Raw genomic sequence first — 19,935 nt, 5'->3', positions numbered from 1 at the left:
TCTGGCCAGAATCACCTACATGAAAGGTTTAACCCGCTAGAGATCCCTCTGCTAAAGCAGCAGCTGCCTCTGCCACAAGCCCCTGTTGTGCCAAGACACTCAGGGGTGACAGGGCCTTAACGGGCCTCCAGAGAGACCAAGCCAATGCTGGAGGGCGACAGGCCCGAAACCTCTTGCACACACAGAGCCAAGGCCCAGAAATCGTCTCGTGTCACCCATCAGGTGACACTCCTCTGAAGGGTGACATGTTAACAATGGGCCCAGGCAGGGGTGTGTGCTCCATTCTGTGAGTCTCTCCAGGAGAAGGCTAACGAGAATCTTGCTAGGCAGTGATAGCTGAGTGAGAGCTCTTTGTCAAGGCTCTCAGTTACTTATCTTGTCATGATAGGAAGGAGCTTTGTTTCCATAGCTAAGGATGGCAACTCCAGGCAAGCGAATTTGAAAACCAGCAAGTTTCAACTAAAATAATGCTAAACACATGAACAATCCTACTTTCTTACCATCTCAGAGCAGAACTATTACTGCAGACAGGCCACACGGGGATTTTTTTTTTTTTTTTTGTGGTACGCGGGCCTCTCACTGCTGTGGCCTCTCCCGTTGCAGAGCACAGGCTCCGGACGCGCAGGCTCAGTGGCCATAGTTCGTGGGCCTAGCCGCTCTGCGGCATATGGGATCTTCCCAGACCGGGGCACGAACCCGTGTCCCCTGCATCGGCAGGCGGACACTCAACCACTGCGCCACCAGGGAAGCCCCACATGGGGATTTTAAACAGGGCCTGTCTGGTTTTTACTTCCTAATCAATTGCTTCAGATGGTTGGTCTTCACCTAACACGGCCAAGAGGACTGGCCTAAACAGTATGCAGACATAGTTGGCCCCAAACCTTCTACCAGTACACAGTGAAGGCTCTTCTAAAACATCATGCCTAGACAAGTACTCACGGCTGCCATCAATGACTGTAGAAGTGGTTGGCAGAGAGATCTCCTGGAACTGTGGTGACACAATGGCAACAGGAGGCCGATTCTTACGGGGCTCTGCAAGAACATGACCCACAAGAAATTGGAAGAGGGTCTTTATAAATTATAGGAGAAGCAGGCCATATCTGGGTGGAGCATAAGTCATTTTCCATTACATAAGTGAGAGCTGAGCATCACCAAATGGTAAAGTCACAGATCAGGCTGTCATTCTAACCTAAGACACCTGGGAGTGTTAAAGCCTCTTCTAAACCTGACGACTGCTAAGGCCATGCCCTGCGCATTCTTTCAATTTCTTTCAATGCTCATGTCCTATCTACTACATCAGAAGTACTACAGCAGCAACTTCCTGCTTTCAAGCAAGCTGAGTAGAGGTGGACAACAAACAAGCTTTGTGAACTAGGAATTGCCCAATACATAAATATATTACAAAAAAAGAATGAGAATTTAAAACCCCTAACATCAAATCTCCATCTCCTTGGGAATCCTGCAGAAGGAGCAGTGGAGACATGGCCAGGGCTGGGTAACATACCTGGTTTCACTGTCACATTCACATAGCCTTCCCCGTGGGCATTTTGACCATCTACAATCACTTTGAATTCATACAGGCCTGGAGTGAGCTGCAGAAGTGAGAGAAGATCTTTTAGACAACCACAAACAGCAGCATAATATTTAAAATAACACATATATCTGAATTTTCCAATGTTGTTTCTTGAATTCTCCTCTTCTTGCACCATTTCCAAAATGGAGAAAGTAAACTAGCTGAAGATATGAAACAATGAATTATAAACTAAAAAACCACAGCTTTTCATGTGAATCTTATTACTAGCTGACTCGGAACAACAGAAGGGATTTCAACATCTCTGTACTCCCATTTTCTTTTCAGAAGAACATTAAGGGCCCAACCATCCTACTTCACAGTTATGAAATTAAAACAATCATCTCTGCAAAGAAAAACATTTTGTAAAAAACACCAAATAGCTCTCAAATATCTGAATATTTCCCCCTCCTGATTTCCACTAACTGTATGAACATTAAAAAAAATCGCCCACAATCCCATTGTCCTAACACCCCAACTAATCACATTTTTCTTATTTCCTTCTAATCTTTTACCACATCCAAAAAAAGAGCTATAAACAGTATATCTGTCCAACAAACATGTATTGGGAATCAATTATATGTGGTCATTGTCCTAGGCCTGGGGTTTGGAGAGGAATTAGATAAGGTCCCTACCCTTGGGGAGCTCATATTTCAGTGGTATTCAGGGCCTAGCTAAAATCACGATATATCAAACTTTTTATTATTCTTTCTTCCATTCACTTAGCATGAACACTTTCCCCATTAGAACAGTCTCTTAAATAGTCATTTTAATGGCTGCAGAATAGTACATGAATAAATGTGACATGATTCACATAAGCATTTCACATTGTTGGATATTTGGGTTGTTTCCAAAATTTTACTATTATAACTAATGCTGTGGTGAACACCTTTCAGGTAAAATGATTTTTTTCTTTCTTCTGAATTATCTTCTTCGGGTAAACGCTAATTGAATGCATGGAGCATTTTTGACCACTTCCTTCTTCTTGTAATGCTCTCCTTCCTTGGCTTTCACTTCTAGGCCTACTCCTCATTTTCTTCCATCTTCTCTTCCTTCCATACATTTAATGACAGTGTTCCCCAGCATTCCAACTGCAATCCATTTATTACTTCACTCTACACCCTCTCTGGATGTTTTCATCTATTCATGGCTTCAGTTGTCAACTATTTGACGCTGGTGTACAAATTTATCTCTCCAGCCCAGACTTGCATCCTGATCTCTAGCCCCTTACCCCCAACTACTTATTGATCCCTCCACTCAAATGTTTCACAGGTACCTCAAACTCACTCTGTCCCAACATGGATTAATCATCTGAAAACCTCTTCCAAACCTGCTCCTCTATCTATGTTCCTCATTTCAGTGAAGATCACCACAAAGATACCAACATCCAATGAAGTGTCTAAGCCAAAAGGCTAAAATTATCCTGGACTTCTCTTCCTCAACACCTCCACCCAATTAATTGATCACCAAGTTGACCTCCATAATATTTCTCAAATCCACCCACTTCTCTCCATTCACACTGTCATCACCTTAGTTTTTAACCATTCATCATAGCACAGTTGTTAAGAGCATGGGCTTAGAGATGGAAAGTTCCAGTTCAAATCTACCATTTAATAGCTTTGTGCACTTTGGCCAAACCACTTTGTTTTTCTAATTTTTATTTTCGTCATTTGTAAAACAAATACTAATATTTACATCTTGGGGTTGTTAGGAAGATTAAATGAAATAACTGCATAAAATAATTCGCACTGTTTCTGACACACGGTAAGAGCTCAATAGGTGGTTTTTAAGTTTTATTTTATTTATTTAGTTTTTTTTTCACTCAAGACTATTATCATCTCACACCTACATTTTTCAACAGATTCCTCCCTGGTCTCCCTAGTTTGAGTCGTATCTCCTCCAACCTGCAGTCAGGGTGATCTTTCTAAACTGAAAATCTGAACATGTCATTCTCCTGCTTAAAACCTTTCAAAGGCACCATATTCCCTCTGGATAAGAGCCCAAGGCCTCACTCTGGCACACAAGGCTCTGTGCCATCTGGCACCTGCATCTCTCCAACTTACTTGTGCCACTGTTCCTCTCATACCATGGGGTCCCGTCAGGATGAACCACGTAAAATTCCCTTTTTCCCACATTTCTCTCTATTATTTGGCCCAGTGGACATATTGCTTCCTCTGCTTGGGGTATTACCACTCCACCCTTTACCCAGTAAGCCAGTCACCTTTCATGACCCAACTAGGTCAACTCTAAAACATCTACTCTAACTCCCCAGGGCTTCAATACCCCATGCACTGACCTAGTGGACTCCTGTTGTAATTACCTGCTTCTGGTCAGTAGCACCTACTAGACTGTATTTTCCTTAAATGTTAATATTATGATTAATTCACTAGTAAATCCCCAATACCTGCCACATAACTAGTGTACAATGAACAGTTGTTGAAAGAAAGAGAGGAAAGAAAGGAAGGAAGGATGGAAGGAAGGAAGGACGGCAGGGAGGGAGGAAGGAAGAAAGAAAGAAAGAAGGAAGGAAGGAAAAAGCAATTGCTTGGCCAAAGAATATGAACATTTTTATGGCTCTTAATAACTACACTGAATCCCAAAAAAAGACTGAGCCAATTTACACAGTCATGTGGCCACAAATAACCTAGCTTATCTCCCAAATTCTAAAATCCTTATGTTACCCTTAAAAGCTGTTTAGTGTGTATTTTCAGCTATCACCACTATGCTTATACAATATTCTCACCATAAATGAAAATTTGAGAATCATACACTAACAAATACTGGATGTCAGCCAGCCAGACTTTTGGAGGATTCGCTTCTGAAAGACTGTTCCTAAGTTAAGTGTGGACAGAAAATTCTATATTATACATGGTAGAAAATGGTCAGCACCTCTACCCCATCCCTGCAAATGACAGGAAGCAAATTCACCTTGGATAGTTTGAGGATCTGGGAATGTTTCCCTTCCATTTCTCCACTGTAGTCTTTAGGATGAGTAATCAGCTGCCAGTCGTAGGTGTAGGTTTCTCCTATAGAAGGGCAGTTACAAAAATCATGAAAACACACACCTACACACAAAGAGGGCAACCACATAGCCTGTGAATAACAAAATTTTTCTCAATCTTGACAAGACCTTAGTTTTCAAGATTTTACCCCAAAGCCAAAGGGAAACTAAACATTCTGTTGAAAGAAAAGGTGGATTCTGCTGACTCAACTATACTTAGGGCTTCTTCCAACTCTCTCCCAGCAATGCTCATTCCTGCCCCATACCCACGCTGCTTTGGGCCAATCCTCCCCTAAAATACCAGGTTGCTCATGGTATGGCATCCCAGTGAAAATACATGCCCTACAAACCACTATGGATGAACTCACTGGGAATAAAGGCCATTTTCTTGCAAAACTTCTTTTGCAACAAAGAACAGCAATGACTTCTAAATAACATGGTTCAAAAATACCTTTTTAAAGAGTGCTAACAATACTCGTCTCACTGAGGTCATCACACCCTGGTGAGTTAAAAGAGCTACTTCATTCCTGCTGAGCTAATAAATAACACACTGCAGAAGGTGGTAGGGGATGGCCCATTTAAAACAGGCCCCACTGAAATTAATTAAGATCAAATGAAGCATTAAATGGTCCTCAGTTGTAGCTCAGACTGTATCACTGGGTAGCGTGAGGATAGAATCCTGTTATCTAAATGGAATCCCTCCCCAGTTAAAGTTGTCTTAAATATTTTTTGGAACAAGATGCATTTATGGCTAGGAATGGGTGGGATTCAGTAGGAAGGTTTCATTTAATTTACTACCCAAAAAGGGAAAAATAAAAGGGAAAAAAAAAGAAGTCTCAAATGCTTACAGAGCATGGTCACCTTTTTCTTACTTCATGAGTTCAAAAGTTAACACACAGAACTTAATTCCAAACAGTCTTAAGACTAGATTTTACTTTATAAGCCTGAGATACAAGATCTATTACTCTTCCTTCCTCCAGAGAATACTAGCTTTGTTTTGGCCAGTTGTCAGCCCCAGGCAGCTCTCATAAATGTATCTGTAGAAACGTGAGGAGCAGGAAAGAAGAAGTAGAAGTAGGACTGGTGCTAAGACATGACATTTCTTGAACTGTAGTTAGAAATTTTTTTTCCCCACACAGAAAACAGACTCACACTAGCTTGGGAATTGACAATTTTATAACATCTAAGGCTAGCAACACAAATTTCAACAAATGACAATACTCTTAGAACAGAAAAGCTCAGGGGACGAATTATGCCTTACAGACAGGAATTTGCCTAAGGGTAGGAACAACTGAGTACAGGTCTGTTAGACAGAATGATGGTTTTAATGATTTAGGGCAGTGGTTTTCAAATCATGCCTCTGAACCCTAGAGGGATCCTGAGAGGTGCTGCAGGGGCTGCCATAGGAGATGAGAGGAATGAAGAACAGGCAGAGCTGGTCCTGCCTCATCGTCCCCAACCTTTGAAAGTTTGAAACCATCCATCTCATGTATCTGATTAAGACTGAAGAAACTGGGGAGCGGAGAGTTGAAAGAATCTGTTTTTGAACTGATGTGTTTTGGAATACTGATATACAAGGTGATATCAACTCACAGAAATGTATATGCAAATAGGGGTTAGAAAAGAAAATACATCAACATATGCTTCACTTCATGTCACAGATAATCTTAAGAGAATACGTGTTTATAAGTCAAACTTTGGTATATTAACATGTACTTCAAAGGTTAAAAGGATGCGCATATTACAAAAGTTTTCTTAAGTAATAAATTAATCATCCCCTAATTTATATATTTTATAAATTTGAATATTGTATATTACATTGGGCTTATCTTTTTTTTTACATGACAAATCTATATTAGTAGTAGTCTTGAATAACTTCTCTACAAGTTCTATATCTGCTACTTACTAGTTGTTTGGCCAAAATAAACAGGTTAACCTGAGTCCCAGTTTTAAATGGGCATAATAAAATCTACATTTAATGAGCATCAGCTATGTGCTAGGCACTGAGGTATATAGGTACGTTATACCATTTCATTTTGCTCTTAAAGTAACCTTATGAAGTAGGAATTATTATCCTCATTTTACTGAGAAAGAAATGGAAACTTAGAGAAGTTAAATAATTTGCTTAAAATCATTCAGCTAATGACTGACTGAGCTCAGATTTGAACCCAGCCTTGACATCAAAGCCCATGATCTCAAACATTATATTGCCTCTCATATCACATAAATATTTGTGCATGTTCAAGCTATATCTTATTCTCATAGGACTTTTACAGACAGTAAATGTATGTAGATTCCATTATGAATTAAAACATTAACCAAATATAAGTGGATGTTTTACCTGCATCTGGCTCTTGGAGAACATATGCATTTAACTGAACTTCATTCTTAGGCAAGGTAATCTGGACACTGTTTCCAGCAGATACCACCAGTTCCTTTATAACTGGAAGTGAAGAAAATACACAAGAGATAAGAAATTAGATCCAGACTATCTCATTTCTCTCCTTCCTTTTATGGCCAAATTTCTTCTATAAACAATATTCAGCTACTGCCTTCATTTCCTCATTATTTACCCACTCTCTAATCCCCTGAAACGTGACTGTGCCCCCACTTTTCCACCGAAAAGGATCCCTAGAGGTCATCAACAAACTGCTTCTTAGCAAATCTAATAGCTGTTTCTCAACCCTCATCCTTCACCTCTGTGGTATCTAATACTGCTGACTGCCTCCATCTTAAAACTCATGGTTATCATGACACCATATTATTCCACTTTCTTCCTTTCTCTCTGAGTTTTTCTCCACTGTATTTTAACTATGATCTTTCCCTAAGCCCTCTTTATATAGTACTTTCCACAGAATTCAATAAACAGAGTTCAACTCTGTTTCAAGGATCATCTTTATGCTGATACATAACTTTCTAATAAAATATATATATAAAGTTCCTAGAGGAAAAGGCAAGTGTTGGCCGCAAGGCCAGCCTTAATTTTCTTTCCATTTCAATTGATACAGCCATAGACTTAGATAATTCCAAGGATCTTAACTGGTCTTCCCTCTGCTAGCTCTCCCCATTCTAATCCATTCTGTCTCCCTAAAACACCCATCACCATGAATTTTTCTAAAATACTCACCCACCATGATAGTCTCCTACTTAAGACCCCCACTCCCACACCATGTTTCAGTCCAAATTCCTAACCTGGCATCAGAGATCCATCATCATCTGATCACATCATCTCACCCTTCCACCTGATTCTGCCTCTAGTTTTACTCATTTTCCCTCTTGTGCTCCATAGAAGTCTACTCTTGGGGACTTTGCTAAAGCTTTTTTCTTCAATTGGGGTGTGTGCTTACTTTATTATAAATACAGTACTTTGTTTCTAGCTTAAAAGCCAGGCTTCTCTCCAAAAAATCTTCCCAGACCATTTCAGTTCGAAGTGATCTACTTCCTGAACTACTTTAGCATTTTTGGAACATCCATCAGCTAATAGCTAGATACTATATTTCTGCTTTTCACCAGCTATTCCATACATGTCAAAGCTTCTCAACTATGGCACAACCAATTCTTTGGACCAATTCTCTGCACCACGACATTTTGGACCAATTCTTTGTGCGTGTTGGGGTTGGGATGGGGGGAGATTTTCCTGTGCACTCTAAGATGTTTAGTAGTATCCCTAGTCTCTACCCACTAGATGTCAGTAGCACCCCTCCTCCACGGTTGTAACAACGAAAAATGTTTACAGGCTGTTGAGAACCACTGATTATATAAATCTTATTTCTCTAACAATAATTGTTCACTTGGTATGAGACCTAGGAACTAGAGAGCTTAAAGCAAACAACTGGCTGGTTCACCCATATTCCAAGACTGGAAGGTGAAAAGGGTTTCCTAGACAAATAAGAAATTTGAGATTTATCTGTCTGCTTGGGAACACTGCACTTGGGGAGAAATGAAACCATCCATTATGGAAGCTTCAGCATTTAGACACTCCAGCAGGTGGAATAAGAATTGCTGCAGTAACTTTCAAAAAAAAGAAAAGAAAGAAAGAAGGAAATCACTATACTTAGAGAAAGTATAATGGTCAAAAATACAGCGCAGGGCTTCCCTGGTGGCGCAGTGGTCAAGAATCCGCCTGCCAATGCAGGGGACACGGGTTTGAGCCCTGGTCCGGGAAGATCCCACATGCCACGGAGCAACTAAGCCCGTGCACCACAACTACTGAGCCTGAGCTCTAGAGCCCGCGAGCCACAACAACTGAGCCTGCGTGCCACAACTACTGAAGCCTGTGTGCCTAGAGCCTGTGCTCTTCAACGAGAAGCCACTGCAATGAGAAGCCCGCGCACCACAATGAAGAGTAGCCCCCGCTCACCGCAACTAGAGAAAGCCCGCATGCAGCAACAAAGACCCAACACAGCCAAAAATAAATAAATAAATTTATTTTAAAAAATTATATATATACAGCGCAGCCCAAAACTTTCACAATTACACCAAAAATTACAACCATTCTGCCTGAATACAAAAATTACTTTAGTGCCTCAGGACTGAAACACTAAAATTTTATGTTATATTACCACTGAAGGAAACCTTAGGAAATTAAAAATTGGCAAAAATTCGTTTTCACTGGCTTTGCTTCACCCTGTTGACTTTTTCAGGGGATAAAGATCAACTTAGTTCCCTTGATTAAGCATTTCCTCCTAATACCTTAGAACAGAACTTATGAAGCAGACTTGTTGTTAAGGCAACACTCTGTATAAATCTCCTTCCTATGAGTTGCTTTAAAAATAAAAATGCAAAAAATAATAATAATAAAAAAAATAAAGATGCAGAATTCCCTGGCAGTCCAGTGGTTAGGACTCGGTGCTTTCATTGCTGTGGCCCCAGTTTGATCCCTGGCCAAGGAACTAAGATCCCATAAGCCACATGGCACGGCCTAAATAAATAAATAAATAAACATTTAAAAAATAAAAATAAAGATGCTATCGAAATCACAGACACAAATATCTGACCCACAACCACCCATTCAGAAGGCAAACAGTTATACAGATCCGACTCTTTCTTCCCAGTGGCCTCTGCTTGCTTGGCTCCTTGAACATTACTTAATTGAATCTAGGTACAGTGGAATTTGGCTCTGGAAAGAGCCTCAAAATACCCATAGGCCGGAGCTTATTGAAAAAAGGATTGAGAGACCAAGTCCTATGATTACAGGGACATTAACAGGATTATTATTTTTTTAACCTACAGTATTTAAAAGTCATGCCTCCCTCCTTTCTTTCCACGAACAGGGAACGCTTTGATCAAAATCTCTATTTCCCCATCCTATCTCCAAGGACAAGAAGAAAAGGGCCTCACCTGGGTATGGTGCTGAGGTGCTCTGGAAAGAGGCCTGAGGGGTAGGGGTGGCATAACTGTAGGAAGGAGCCACTGGCAGAGGGGTAGCAATCAGGATTTTCCCAGGGATTGTTACTTGCTGAATGCTAGGAGTAGCACCCGGGTCCTCTGATGCCTCAGGTTGAACTGATACATTTGACCAACCAGGAATCTTCGCAGTCAGATCTGTGGTTAAGGGATTAGAAATTGTATCTGTGTTGTGGACCTAGAGAAATGCAAAAATTCATTTGAATAGGCAAAAGTTATACAGCCAGTTTTTTTAGGTCATGTCTCATGAAATAACTGCATGTTAAATTTTTTTTTGAAAAATGCAAAACTGTCAAAAATATTAAAGAAACTAATCTTATCACCCAAAGTGGTGTTAAAATGTTGATATAAATCTTCCCAGTATTTTTTTTCTATGCGAAGAGTTTTGCTCAAAACAAAGTAGTAATAATTACACTATGTATACTTTTACCTTCTTTTCTTACTTAATATTTATATTCAATCTTTTTACAAATATGTATTAAGCAACTATTATAAAACAGGCCTGTGGATCCAAAATATAATTAAAACATAATCACTGTGCTCAACAAGCACACAATCTAGTGGGGAAGAAAGGACTAGAAACGTAATAAGCCAAAATGGTAAATATACCTATAAGAGCCATGACTGAACCAAAGAAACATAATCGGAGTACTTCTCTTTCTTGGAGAGAGGAAGCATGTGAAGAAGGATAGTTTAAATAAGTAAATAAAGACCTTCTGGAGGTGGAGAGTCCTGAGATGCATTTTAAAGGGTAAACTAGGGAAGAGGCTGAGGGGAGAGATGAGTATAAGCACAAGAAATGAGATTAACATGGCTAGTGTTGGGAAATGAGTCATAAGCAAAGTGAGAGGAAGGGAGTAATAGAAGATGAGCTGGGAAGACAGTGAGGGGTCAGACTAAAGAAGACATTAGATGCTACTTTAAGAAGCCAGGTGATGATGACAATTAAAGGGTTATATACAGGGAAGTGACAAGGTAGGTCAGGTTTTTGTTTTAAATGAATCATTCAGGTTGTTGCACAGTGTATGGGTTTGAAGGAGTGAGACAACAGCAGGAATACCCTTTAGGAGGTTACTGCATTCATCCAAATGAGAAATGATGAGTGGTTAAACAGGGTGGTTGTATGGATTTTTTTAAATCAACTAATTGAAGTATAATACACAAAATAAACTGCACACATTTAAAGTGTATAGGTCAATGAGTTTTGACAAGTGTATACACCCACGTAAACACAATCGAGAGAGAATATTTCTATCAGTCACAAAAATTGGTTCATGCCATAGACTAATTTCCAGTAATGAAATTATTAAATCAGTAATTTAAAAAACTCCCAGTGAACAAAAGTCCAGGACCAGACAGTTTCACAGGTGAATTCTACAAAACATTTAAAGAAGAAGTAACATGTATCCTTCTCAAAATATTCCCAAAAATTGAAGAGAAAGGAACACTTTTGAACTCATTCTAGAAGGCCAGTGTCACCCTGATACCAAAAACAGACAAAGCCACCACACAAAAAAAGAAAATTACAGACCAATATCACTGATGAACATAGATGCAAAAATTCTCAACAAAGTACTAGCGTACCAAATTCAACATTACATGAAAAGGATCATACACCACGAGCAAGTGGGATTTATCCCACAATGCAAAGATGATTCAATATCCACAAACCAATCAATGTGATATACCACATTAACAAACTGAAGACTAAAAATCATATGATCTCTCAATAGATGCAGAAAAAGCTTCTGACAAAAATTCAACATCCATTTATGACAAAAACTCTCTAAAACTGGCTATAGACAGAACATGCCTCAACATAATAAAGGCCATATATAACAAACCCACAGCCAACATCATACTCAACAAAAGACAAGGGTGCCCACTCACACTACTTTTATTCAACATAGCACTGGAAGTCCTAGCCACAGCAATCTGACAACAAAAGGAAATCAAAGGAATCCAAACTGGAAAAGAAGTAAAACTGTCACTGTTTGCAGATGATATGACACTATACATAGAAAATCCTAAAGATGCTACCAAAAAACTATTAAAACTAATAAATGAATTCAGTAAAGTTGCAGGATTCAAAATTAATATAGAGAAATCTGGTGCATTTCTATACACTCATAATGATCTATCAGAAAGATAAATTAAGGAAACAATCTCATTTACAACTGCATCAAAAATAATGTAATACCTAGGAATAAATATAACCAAAGAAGTAAAAGACTTATACTCTGAAAACTGTAAGACATTGATGAAAGAGAAAAGGGAGCCCTCATACACTGTTGGTGGGAAGGTAAACTGGGGCTACCACTGTATAAAACAGTATGGAGGTTTCTCAAAGAACTAAAAATAGAATTTCCATACCCAGCAATTCCACTCCTGGGTATATATCCATAAAAACAAAAACAAATTTGAAATGTTCAATGCAGCATTATTTACAATGGCCAAGACATGGAAGCAACCTAAGCGTCCATCAACAGATGAACAGATAAAGAAGATGCGGTATATATATACAATGGAATACTACTCAGCCATAAAAAAGAATGAAATTTTGCCATCTGCAACAACATGGACAGACTTGGAGGGTATTATGCTAAGTGAAATAAGTCAGACAGAGAAAGGCAAATATTGTATGATATCACTTATAAGTTTATGTGGAATCTAAAAAATAAAACAAACTAGTGAATATAACAAAAAATAAAGTCTCATAGATATAGAGAACAAACTAGTGGTTACCAGTGGGGAGAGGGAATGGGGGAGGAGCAAGATAGGGGTAGGGGATAAAGAGGTTCAAAATTCTATGTATTCTATGTATAAAATAAATAAGCTACAAGGATATATTGTACAACACAGGGAATATAGTCAATATTTTATAATAACTATAAATGGAGTATAACCTTTAAAAATTGTGAATCACCTGAAATTTATACAATACTGTACATCAACTATACCTCAATAATAAATAAATACATAAATAAATATTATGAGGATAAAAAAAAGACATTGATAGGAATTCCCTGGTGATTCAGTGGTTAAGATTCTGCACTTCCAGTGTAGGGGGCGTGGGTTCGATCCCTGATCAGGCAACTAAGATCCGACATGCAGCATGGTGTGGCCAAAAAAAAAAAAAAAAAGACATTGATGAAAGAAACTGAAGATGACAAACAAATGTAAAGATATCCCATGCTCATGGACTGGAAGAATTAATATTGTTAAAATAACCATACTACCCAGAACAATCTACAGATTCAATGCAATCCTTATCAAAACAGAACAAAACAAAAAACATTCATTTTTCATAGAACTAGAACAAATAATTCTAGTATTTGTACAGAAACACAAAGACCCTGGATAGCCAAAGCAATTTTGAGAAAGAAGAACAAAGCTGGAGGTATCATGCTCCCTGACTTAAAACTATACCACAAAGCTACAATAATCAAAACAATATGGTACTGGTGCAAAAACAGATACACAGATCAATGAAACAGAACAGAGAGCCCAGAAAAAAGCCCATGCTTATATGATCAATTAATCTACAACAAAGGAGGCAAGAATATACAATGGGGAAAAGACAGCCTTTTCAATAAATGGTGTTGGGAGAACTGGACAGCTAAACACAAAAGAATGAAACTGGACTACTTAATCACACCACATATAAAATTAAACTCAAAATGGATTAAAGACTTAAATGTAATACCTGAAACCATAAAACTCCCTGAAGAAAACACAGGCAGTCAGCTATCTGACCTCAGTCTTTTTTTTTTTTTTTTTAATTGGGGTATAGTTGGTTTACAATGTTGTGTAAGTTTCTGCTGTATAACAAAGTGAATCAGATATATATATATATATCCTCCCTCTTGGACTTCCCTCCCACCCCCTCATCCCACTCATCTAGGTCACCACAGAGCACTGAGCTGAGCTCTCTGTGCTATACAGCAGGTTCCAATAGCTATCTATTTTACACATGGTAGTGTATATATTGACATCAGTCTTAACATAATATTAATATTGATTTTTTTTTTGGATATGTCTCCGCAGGCAAGGGAAACAAAAGCAAAAATAAACAAATAGGACGACATCAAACTAAAAAGCTTTTGCACAGTAAAGGAAACTATCAACAAAATGAAAAGGCAGCCTACTGAATGGTAGAAAATATTTGCAAATGATATCTCTGATAAGGGGTTTACTACCCAAAATATACAAAGAACTCATACAACTCAATATAGAAAAAAAATCCAATTAAAAAGCGTACAGGGGGCTTCCCTGGTGGCGCAGTGGTTGGGGGTCCGCCTGCCGATGTAGGGGACGTGGGTTCGTGCCCCGGTCCGGGAGGATACCACATGCCATGGAGCAGCTGGGCCCGTGAGCCATGGTCGCTGAGCCTGCGCGTCCGGAGCCTGTGCTCTGCGGCGGGAGAGGCCACGACAGGGAGAGGCCCGCGTACCCCAAAAAAAAAAAAAAAAAAAAAATGTACAGAGGACATGAATAGACATTTTTTCCAAAAAAGACATACAGATGGCCAACAGACACATGAAAAGAGGCTCAACATCACTAATCATCAGAGAAATGCAAATCAAACTGCAATGAGATACCACCTCACAACTGTCAGAATGGCTATCATCAAAAAGACAACAAATAGCAGGTGTTGGTGAGGATGTGGAGAAAAGAGAATCTTTGTGCACTGTTGGTGGAATTGTAAATTGGTGCAGCCACTATGAAAACCAGTATGGAGGTTCCTCAAAAAATTGAAAATAGAACTGCCATATAATCCAGGAATTTCATTTCTGTGTATTTACCCAAAGAAAATTAAAACACTAATTTGTGCCAACAAACACATGAAAGGATGCTCAACATCATTAATCATTAGAGAAATGCAGATCAAAACTACAATGAGGTATCACCTCACACCGGTCAGAATGGCCATCATCAAAAAATCTACAAATAATAAATGCTGGAGAGGGTATGGAGAAAAGGGAACCCTCTTGCACTCTTGGTGGGAATGTAAATCGATACAGCCACTATGGAGAACAGTACGGAGGTTCCTTAAAAAACTAAAAACAGAACTACCATACGACCCAGCAATCCCACTACTGGGCATATACCCTGAGAAAACCATAATTCAAAAAGAGTCATGTACCACAATGTTCACTGCAGCTCTATTTACAATAGCCAGGACATGGAAGCAACCTAAGTATCCAACGACAGATGAAAAGATAAAGAAGATGTGGCACATATATACAATGGAATATTACTCAGCCATAAAAAGAAACGAAATTGAGTTATTTGTAGTGAGGTGGATGGACCTAGAGACTGTCATACAGAGTGAAGTAAGTCAGAAAGAGAAAAACAAATACCGAATGCTAACACATACATATAGAATCTGAAAAAAAAAAAAAAGGTTCTGAAGAACCTAGGTGCAGGACAGGAATAAAGATGCAGACGTAGAGAACGGACTTGAGGACACGGGGAGGGGAAAGGGTAAGCTGGGACGAAGTGAGAGAGTGGCATGGACATGTATACACTACCAAATGTAAAATAGATAGCTAGTGGGAAGCAGCCGCATAGCACAGGGAGATCAGCTCCATGCTTTGTGTCCACCTAGAGGGGTGGGATAGGGAGGGTGGGAGGGAGACGCAAGAGGGAGGAGATATGGGGATATATGTATACATATAGCTGATTCACTTTGTTATACAGCAACAACTAACACAACATTGTAAAGCAATTATATTCCAATAAAGATGTTAAAAAAAACCCACTAATTTGAAAAGACATATGCACACCAATGTTCACAGCAGCATTCCTTACAACAGCCAAGTTATGATAGCAACCTAAATGTCCATTGATAGATGAATGAATGAATGAAGAAGTGGTATTATATATACAACGAAATATTACTCGGCCATAAAAAATGACATCTTGCCATTTGTGATAACATGGATACATCTAGAGGGTATTACACTAAGTGAAATACGTCAGACAGAGAAAGGTAAGTATCATGTGACCTCATTTATATGTGGAATCTAAAAAACAAACAGATAAACAAACAAAACAAAGACAGATACAGAGAACAAACATATGGTTGCCAGAGGGAAGTGGGTTGAGGGGTGGGGGTGAAAAGGGTGAAAGGGATCAAGAGGTACAAACCTCCAGTTATAAAATAAATAAGCCATGGGGATGTAATATAAAGCATAAGGAATATGATCAATACTATTGTAATAACTTTGTATGGGGACAGTCTGTCACTAAACATATCATTTCATAAAGCACGCAAATGTCAAATCACTATGTAATACACCCAAAACTAACATAATACTGTATGTCAACTATATTAAAAAAAACAGTTGGTTCATGCCCCTTTGCAGTAAATTCCTGCCTCCAGCCCCAGGCCCAGACAACCACTGATTTGTTTTCTGTCACCATTAGTTAGTTTGGGCATTTTTTGTACTTCATATAAAACGAATCATATACAAACTATTTTTGTTTCTGGCTGCTTTCACTCAACATAACATTTTTAAGATTCATATCAGTATATCAATAGTTCACTCCTTGTTATTACCGAGTAGTATACCATTATACAGATATACCAAAATTTCTTTATCCATTCATCTACTGATGGAGATTTGTTTTCAGTTCTCAGCTCTTATAAATAAAGCTGCTATAAATGTTAGAATACAAAATGTTTCTGTAAACATATCTTATCTTGGGTAAATTCTTAGAAATATTTATTGCTAATTACATATATGTTTAACTTTATAAGAATCAGTTAACTATTGTCCAAAGAAGCTGCTGTACCATTTTGTATTTCCACAAGCAATGTATGAGAGCTCCAGTTGTGCCACAAGTTCACCAATACTTAGTATGCTTGGTCTTTTTTCTGTTTTCTTTTTTTTGTCATTCTCATGGTATCTCACTGAGATTTAACTTATACTTTCCTGATGACTAATGAGGTCAAAATTTTTCTCATATGTTTATTGGCCAGATATATATTTTCTTTGAAGTTTATTCAAATCTTTGTCCATTTTTTTACAACTTTATTAAGATATAATTGACATAGTAAACTGAACATATTTAAAGTATACAATTTGATAAAACTTGACATATGTGTACACTTATGAAACCATCACCACAATCAAAACAATAAACATATCCATCACTCCCAAAGATTCCTCATGCTCCACTGTAGTCACTTCTCCCCACTCTCACCTCCAAACAACTGCTGCTCTGTTTCTTGTCACTATAGATTAGTTTCCATTTTCTAGAATTTTTTATAAGTGGAATCACAAAATACACACTTTTTTTGTTGGTCTGGCTTCTTTCACTCAGCAAAATTATTTTGCTATTAATCTGTTACGGTGTGTACCAACAGTTCTTTCCTTACAATTGCTGAGTAACATTCTACTGAATGCTACAAGTGAATATACAAATATATTTATACAAATAAAATATACAAATATACAATATATTTGAATATACAAATACATGTATTCGTTCAGCAATGATGGACATTTGAGGTGATTCCAGTTTTTGGCTATGACAAATTGAGCTGCTATAGATATTCCTCTACAAGTCTCTGTATGAACATATCCTTTCATTTCTCTTGATTAAATATCTATAAGTAGAATGCTTGGTCATATGGAAGATGTACCTTTAACTTTTTAAAAAACTGCCAAACAATTTTCCAAAGTTGTGCCATTATATAGTCCTACCACCAGTGTGAGCATTCCAGTTGTTCTATAACCTTGCCAGAATTTGTTATAACTCTTTTAATTTTAGCCATTTTAATTTGCATTTTTCTAATGGTGAATGATGTTGAGCACCTTTTCATGTACTTACTGGACACCTGTATAACTTCTTTGGTAGACTATCTGTTGAAATCCTTTGTTTCATTATTAATTTTCTAACTGAGTTACAAGAGCTCTTTATATATTCTATAAACAAGTCCTGTTAGGTATTTAATTTGGAAATACATTTTCCCAGTCTGTTGCTTGCCTTTTCATTTTTCTTAATGGTGTCTTTTAAACAGCAAAAGCTTGTAATTTTGATGAGTTCCAATTTATCAGTTCTTACTTTTATGTTTCATAATGTTAGTGACTTATTTATTTATGTATTTATTGACAAGATCACAAAAATGTGTTCCAGTTTTCTTCTACAAGTTTTATAGTTTTAGCTCTTAAATTTAGGCCTACAATCCATTTTGCACTAGTTTTTCTGTATTGTATGAGGTAAGGGTCAAGGTTCATGTTTTTCCATATCACAATCCAATTGTTCCAGCACCATTTATTGAAAAGATTACCCTTTCCCACTGAATTGCCTGGCCATATTTGTGTGTGTCTTTCTCTGGAGTCTATTCTGTTTCACTGGTTTAGTCTACCTTTACACCAATGCCACTGTATTTTTCCTAGCAGGCAAGTAACTTATCTGGATTTAATCTGTAGAGTGCTTCCCCTGCAATGTGCAGCAACTGATATCTCTTTGTAATTCTTTTTTTTTGGCAGTACGCGGGCCTCTCACTGCTGTGGCCTCTCCCGTTGCGGGACACAGGCTCCGGACGTGCAGGCTCAGCGACCATGGCTCACGGGCCCACGGCATGTGGAATCCTCCCGGACCGGGGCACGGACCCGCATCCCCTGCATTGGCAGGCGGACTCTCAACCACTGCGCCACCAGGGAAGTCCCTCTTTGTAATTCTTGCAGCTACTTTTTTCAGCCCGGTCCCCTGTAGGTTTTCTTGTGAATCTGGTGATTGGCCAAGAATTTGGCCATAGATTATACTCACATTCAGGGCCTGTTCTGACTGAGATTACTCCCTAATTTTTCAGTCTTAGAGTCTGTCCTCTGATACCTCAAGTAAATAAGACATCAGATTTCTGCCACCTGAGTTACACATGGCTGGGTAATGAATTCAGTTAAAAAAAAGCAGCCAACTCACAGAGCTCACCTGGTTTAGGTTCTGTCTTTCAAAGACAGGACTCTGCCTCTCTGATCTCTGTATGCTTTTTCACCAGGCCCTCTGGAATTTCTCCATGTGGGTGTAGTTTAGAGGTTCAGCCAGGGGATTTTAGTGGGGTTTATAGTCAGGTTATGGGTTTCACGTTCTTCTGTGTTGTATTTTTTTAACTTTCAAGATCTCCTCCCCTTATGTTTCCAGGTAATTTTTCTACCCTGAACTCTGTTCTTTGCCACCATAAGAAAGTAAAACTGAGGTTTTCCACTGCCACTTTCCTCTGCTATGGGGGTTGATGAATGCCCTCAGGCAAAAATTTTAAAAAGCTGCAAACTCACAATTCGTATCATTTCCAGTTACTGTTTTTCAAGAGTAAACTCTCCTCTAGCTTCTTTCTGCTTTTGGATACTTTCCACTTTATTTAAATATATTTTTTACATATTTTATAATTATTATCTGTGGGAAGGTTCAAGAGACTGCTTTATTCTCCACCATTACTGGAAATTCCCCCTGTGGGATGGATTTTAAAATATTAAGAATCTAATATTTATGAAGCTGAAATGTATCTTGGGCTTCAGGAAAAAAATCTAAGGTGAATTCCACGTTTCTACAAGGATATTAAAATCATTATTATGATTGGATTCCATATGTTCAAAAAGCTTTAGGAAAGACTGCATATATTAAGTAGAGACATGGAAGATATATTTTTAAAAGACCCAAATAAAGCTTCTGGAGATGAATATTACAGTGTCTAAGGTGAAAAATACACTGTAAGAGATTTAATGGCAAAGTAGACAATGCAGAAGAAAACTCAAAGACATATCAACAGAAACTATTCAAAACAAAACACACAGAGAAAAAAAAAGACTGAAAAGAAATGAACAGAACATCAGCAAATTGTAGAACAAATTCAAGGGGCCAAAATGCTTCTCATTGAGTTCTCAAAGAAAGGAAGCACAGGGACTTCCCTGGTGGCGCAGTGGTTAAGAATCCGCCTGCCAGTGCA

General features: G+C 38.4%; 1 protein-coding gene across 8 annotated transcripts in view; it reads right to left on the bottom strand.

Moving 5' to 3' along the window:
• KIAA0319L (KIAA0319 like) overlaps positions 1–19,935 on the bottom strand; it is a 112,545-nt gene that overhangs the window by 34,457 nt on the left and 58,153 nt on the right. For 7 of the 8 annotated variants that reach the window (XR_003433323.1, XM_027109132.1, XM_027109133.1 and 4 more), the window contains exons 4-8: positions 9,912–10,155; positions 6,913–7,014; positions 4,499–4,596; positions 1,505–1,592; positions 940–1,032 (exon numbers count right to left, since the gene is read on the bottom strand). Coding sequence is in view for 7 of the 8 variants with exons in the window: in XM_027109132.1 (XP_026964933.1) it covers positions 940–1,032; positions 1,505–1,592; positions 4,499–4,596; positions 6,913–7,014; positions 9,912–10,155 (625 nt within the window). In the remaining variant the exon portion in view is untranslated. The remainder of the gene's footprint in view (positions 1–939; positions 1,033–1,504; positions 1,593–4,498; positions 4,597–6,912; positions 7,015–9,911; positions 10,156–19,935) is intronic. The other variant, XM_027109135.1, reaches the window with a different exon arrangement.

Source organism: Aethalodelphis obliquidens, unplaced genomic scaffold, assembly GCF_003676395.1.
Source record: "Aethalodelphis obliquidens isolate GAN/ISIS:26980383/991018 unplaced genomic scaffold, ASM367639v1 scaffold9, whole genome shotgun sequence".
NCBI lineage: Eukaryota > Metazoa > Chordata > Mammalia > Artiodactyla > Delphinidae > Aethalodelphis > Aethalodelphis obliquidens.
This window is presented reverse-complemented; position numbering and strand designations above follow the sequence as displayed.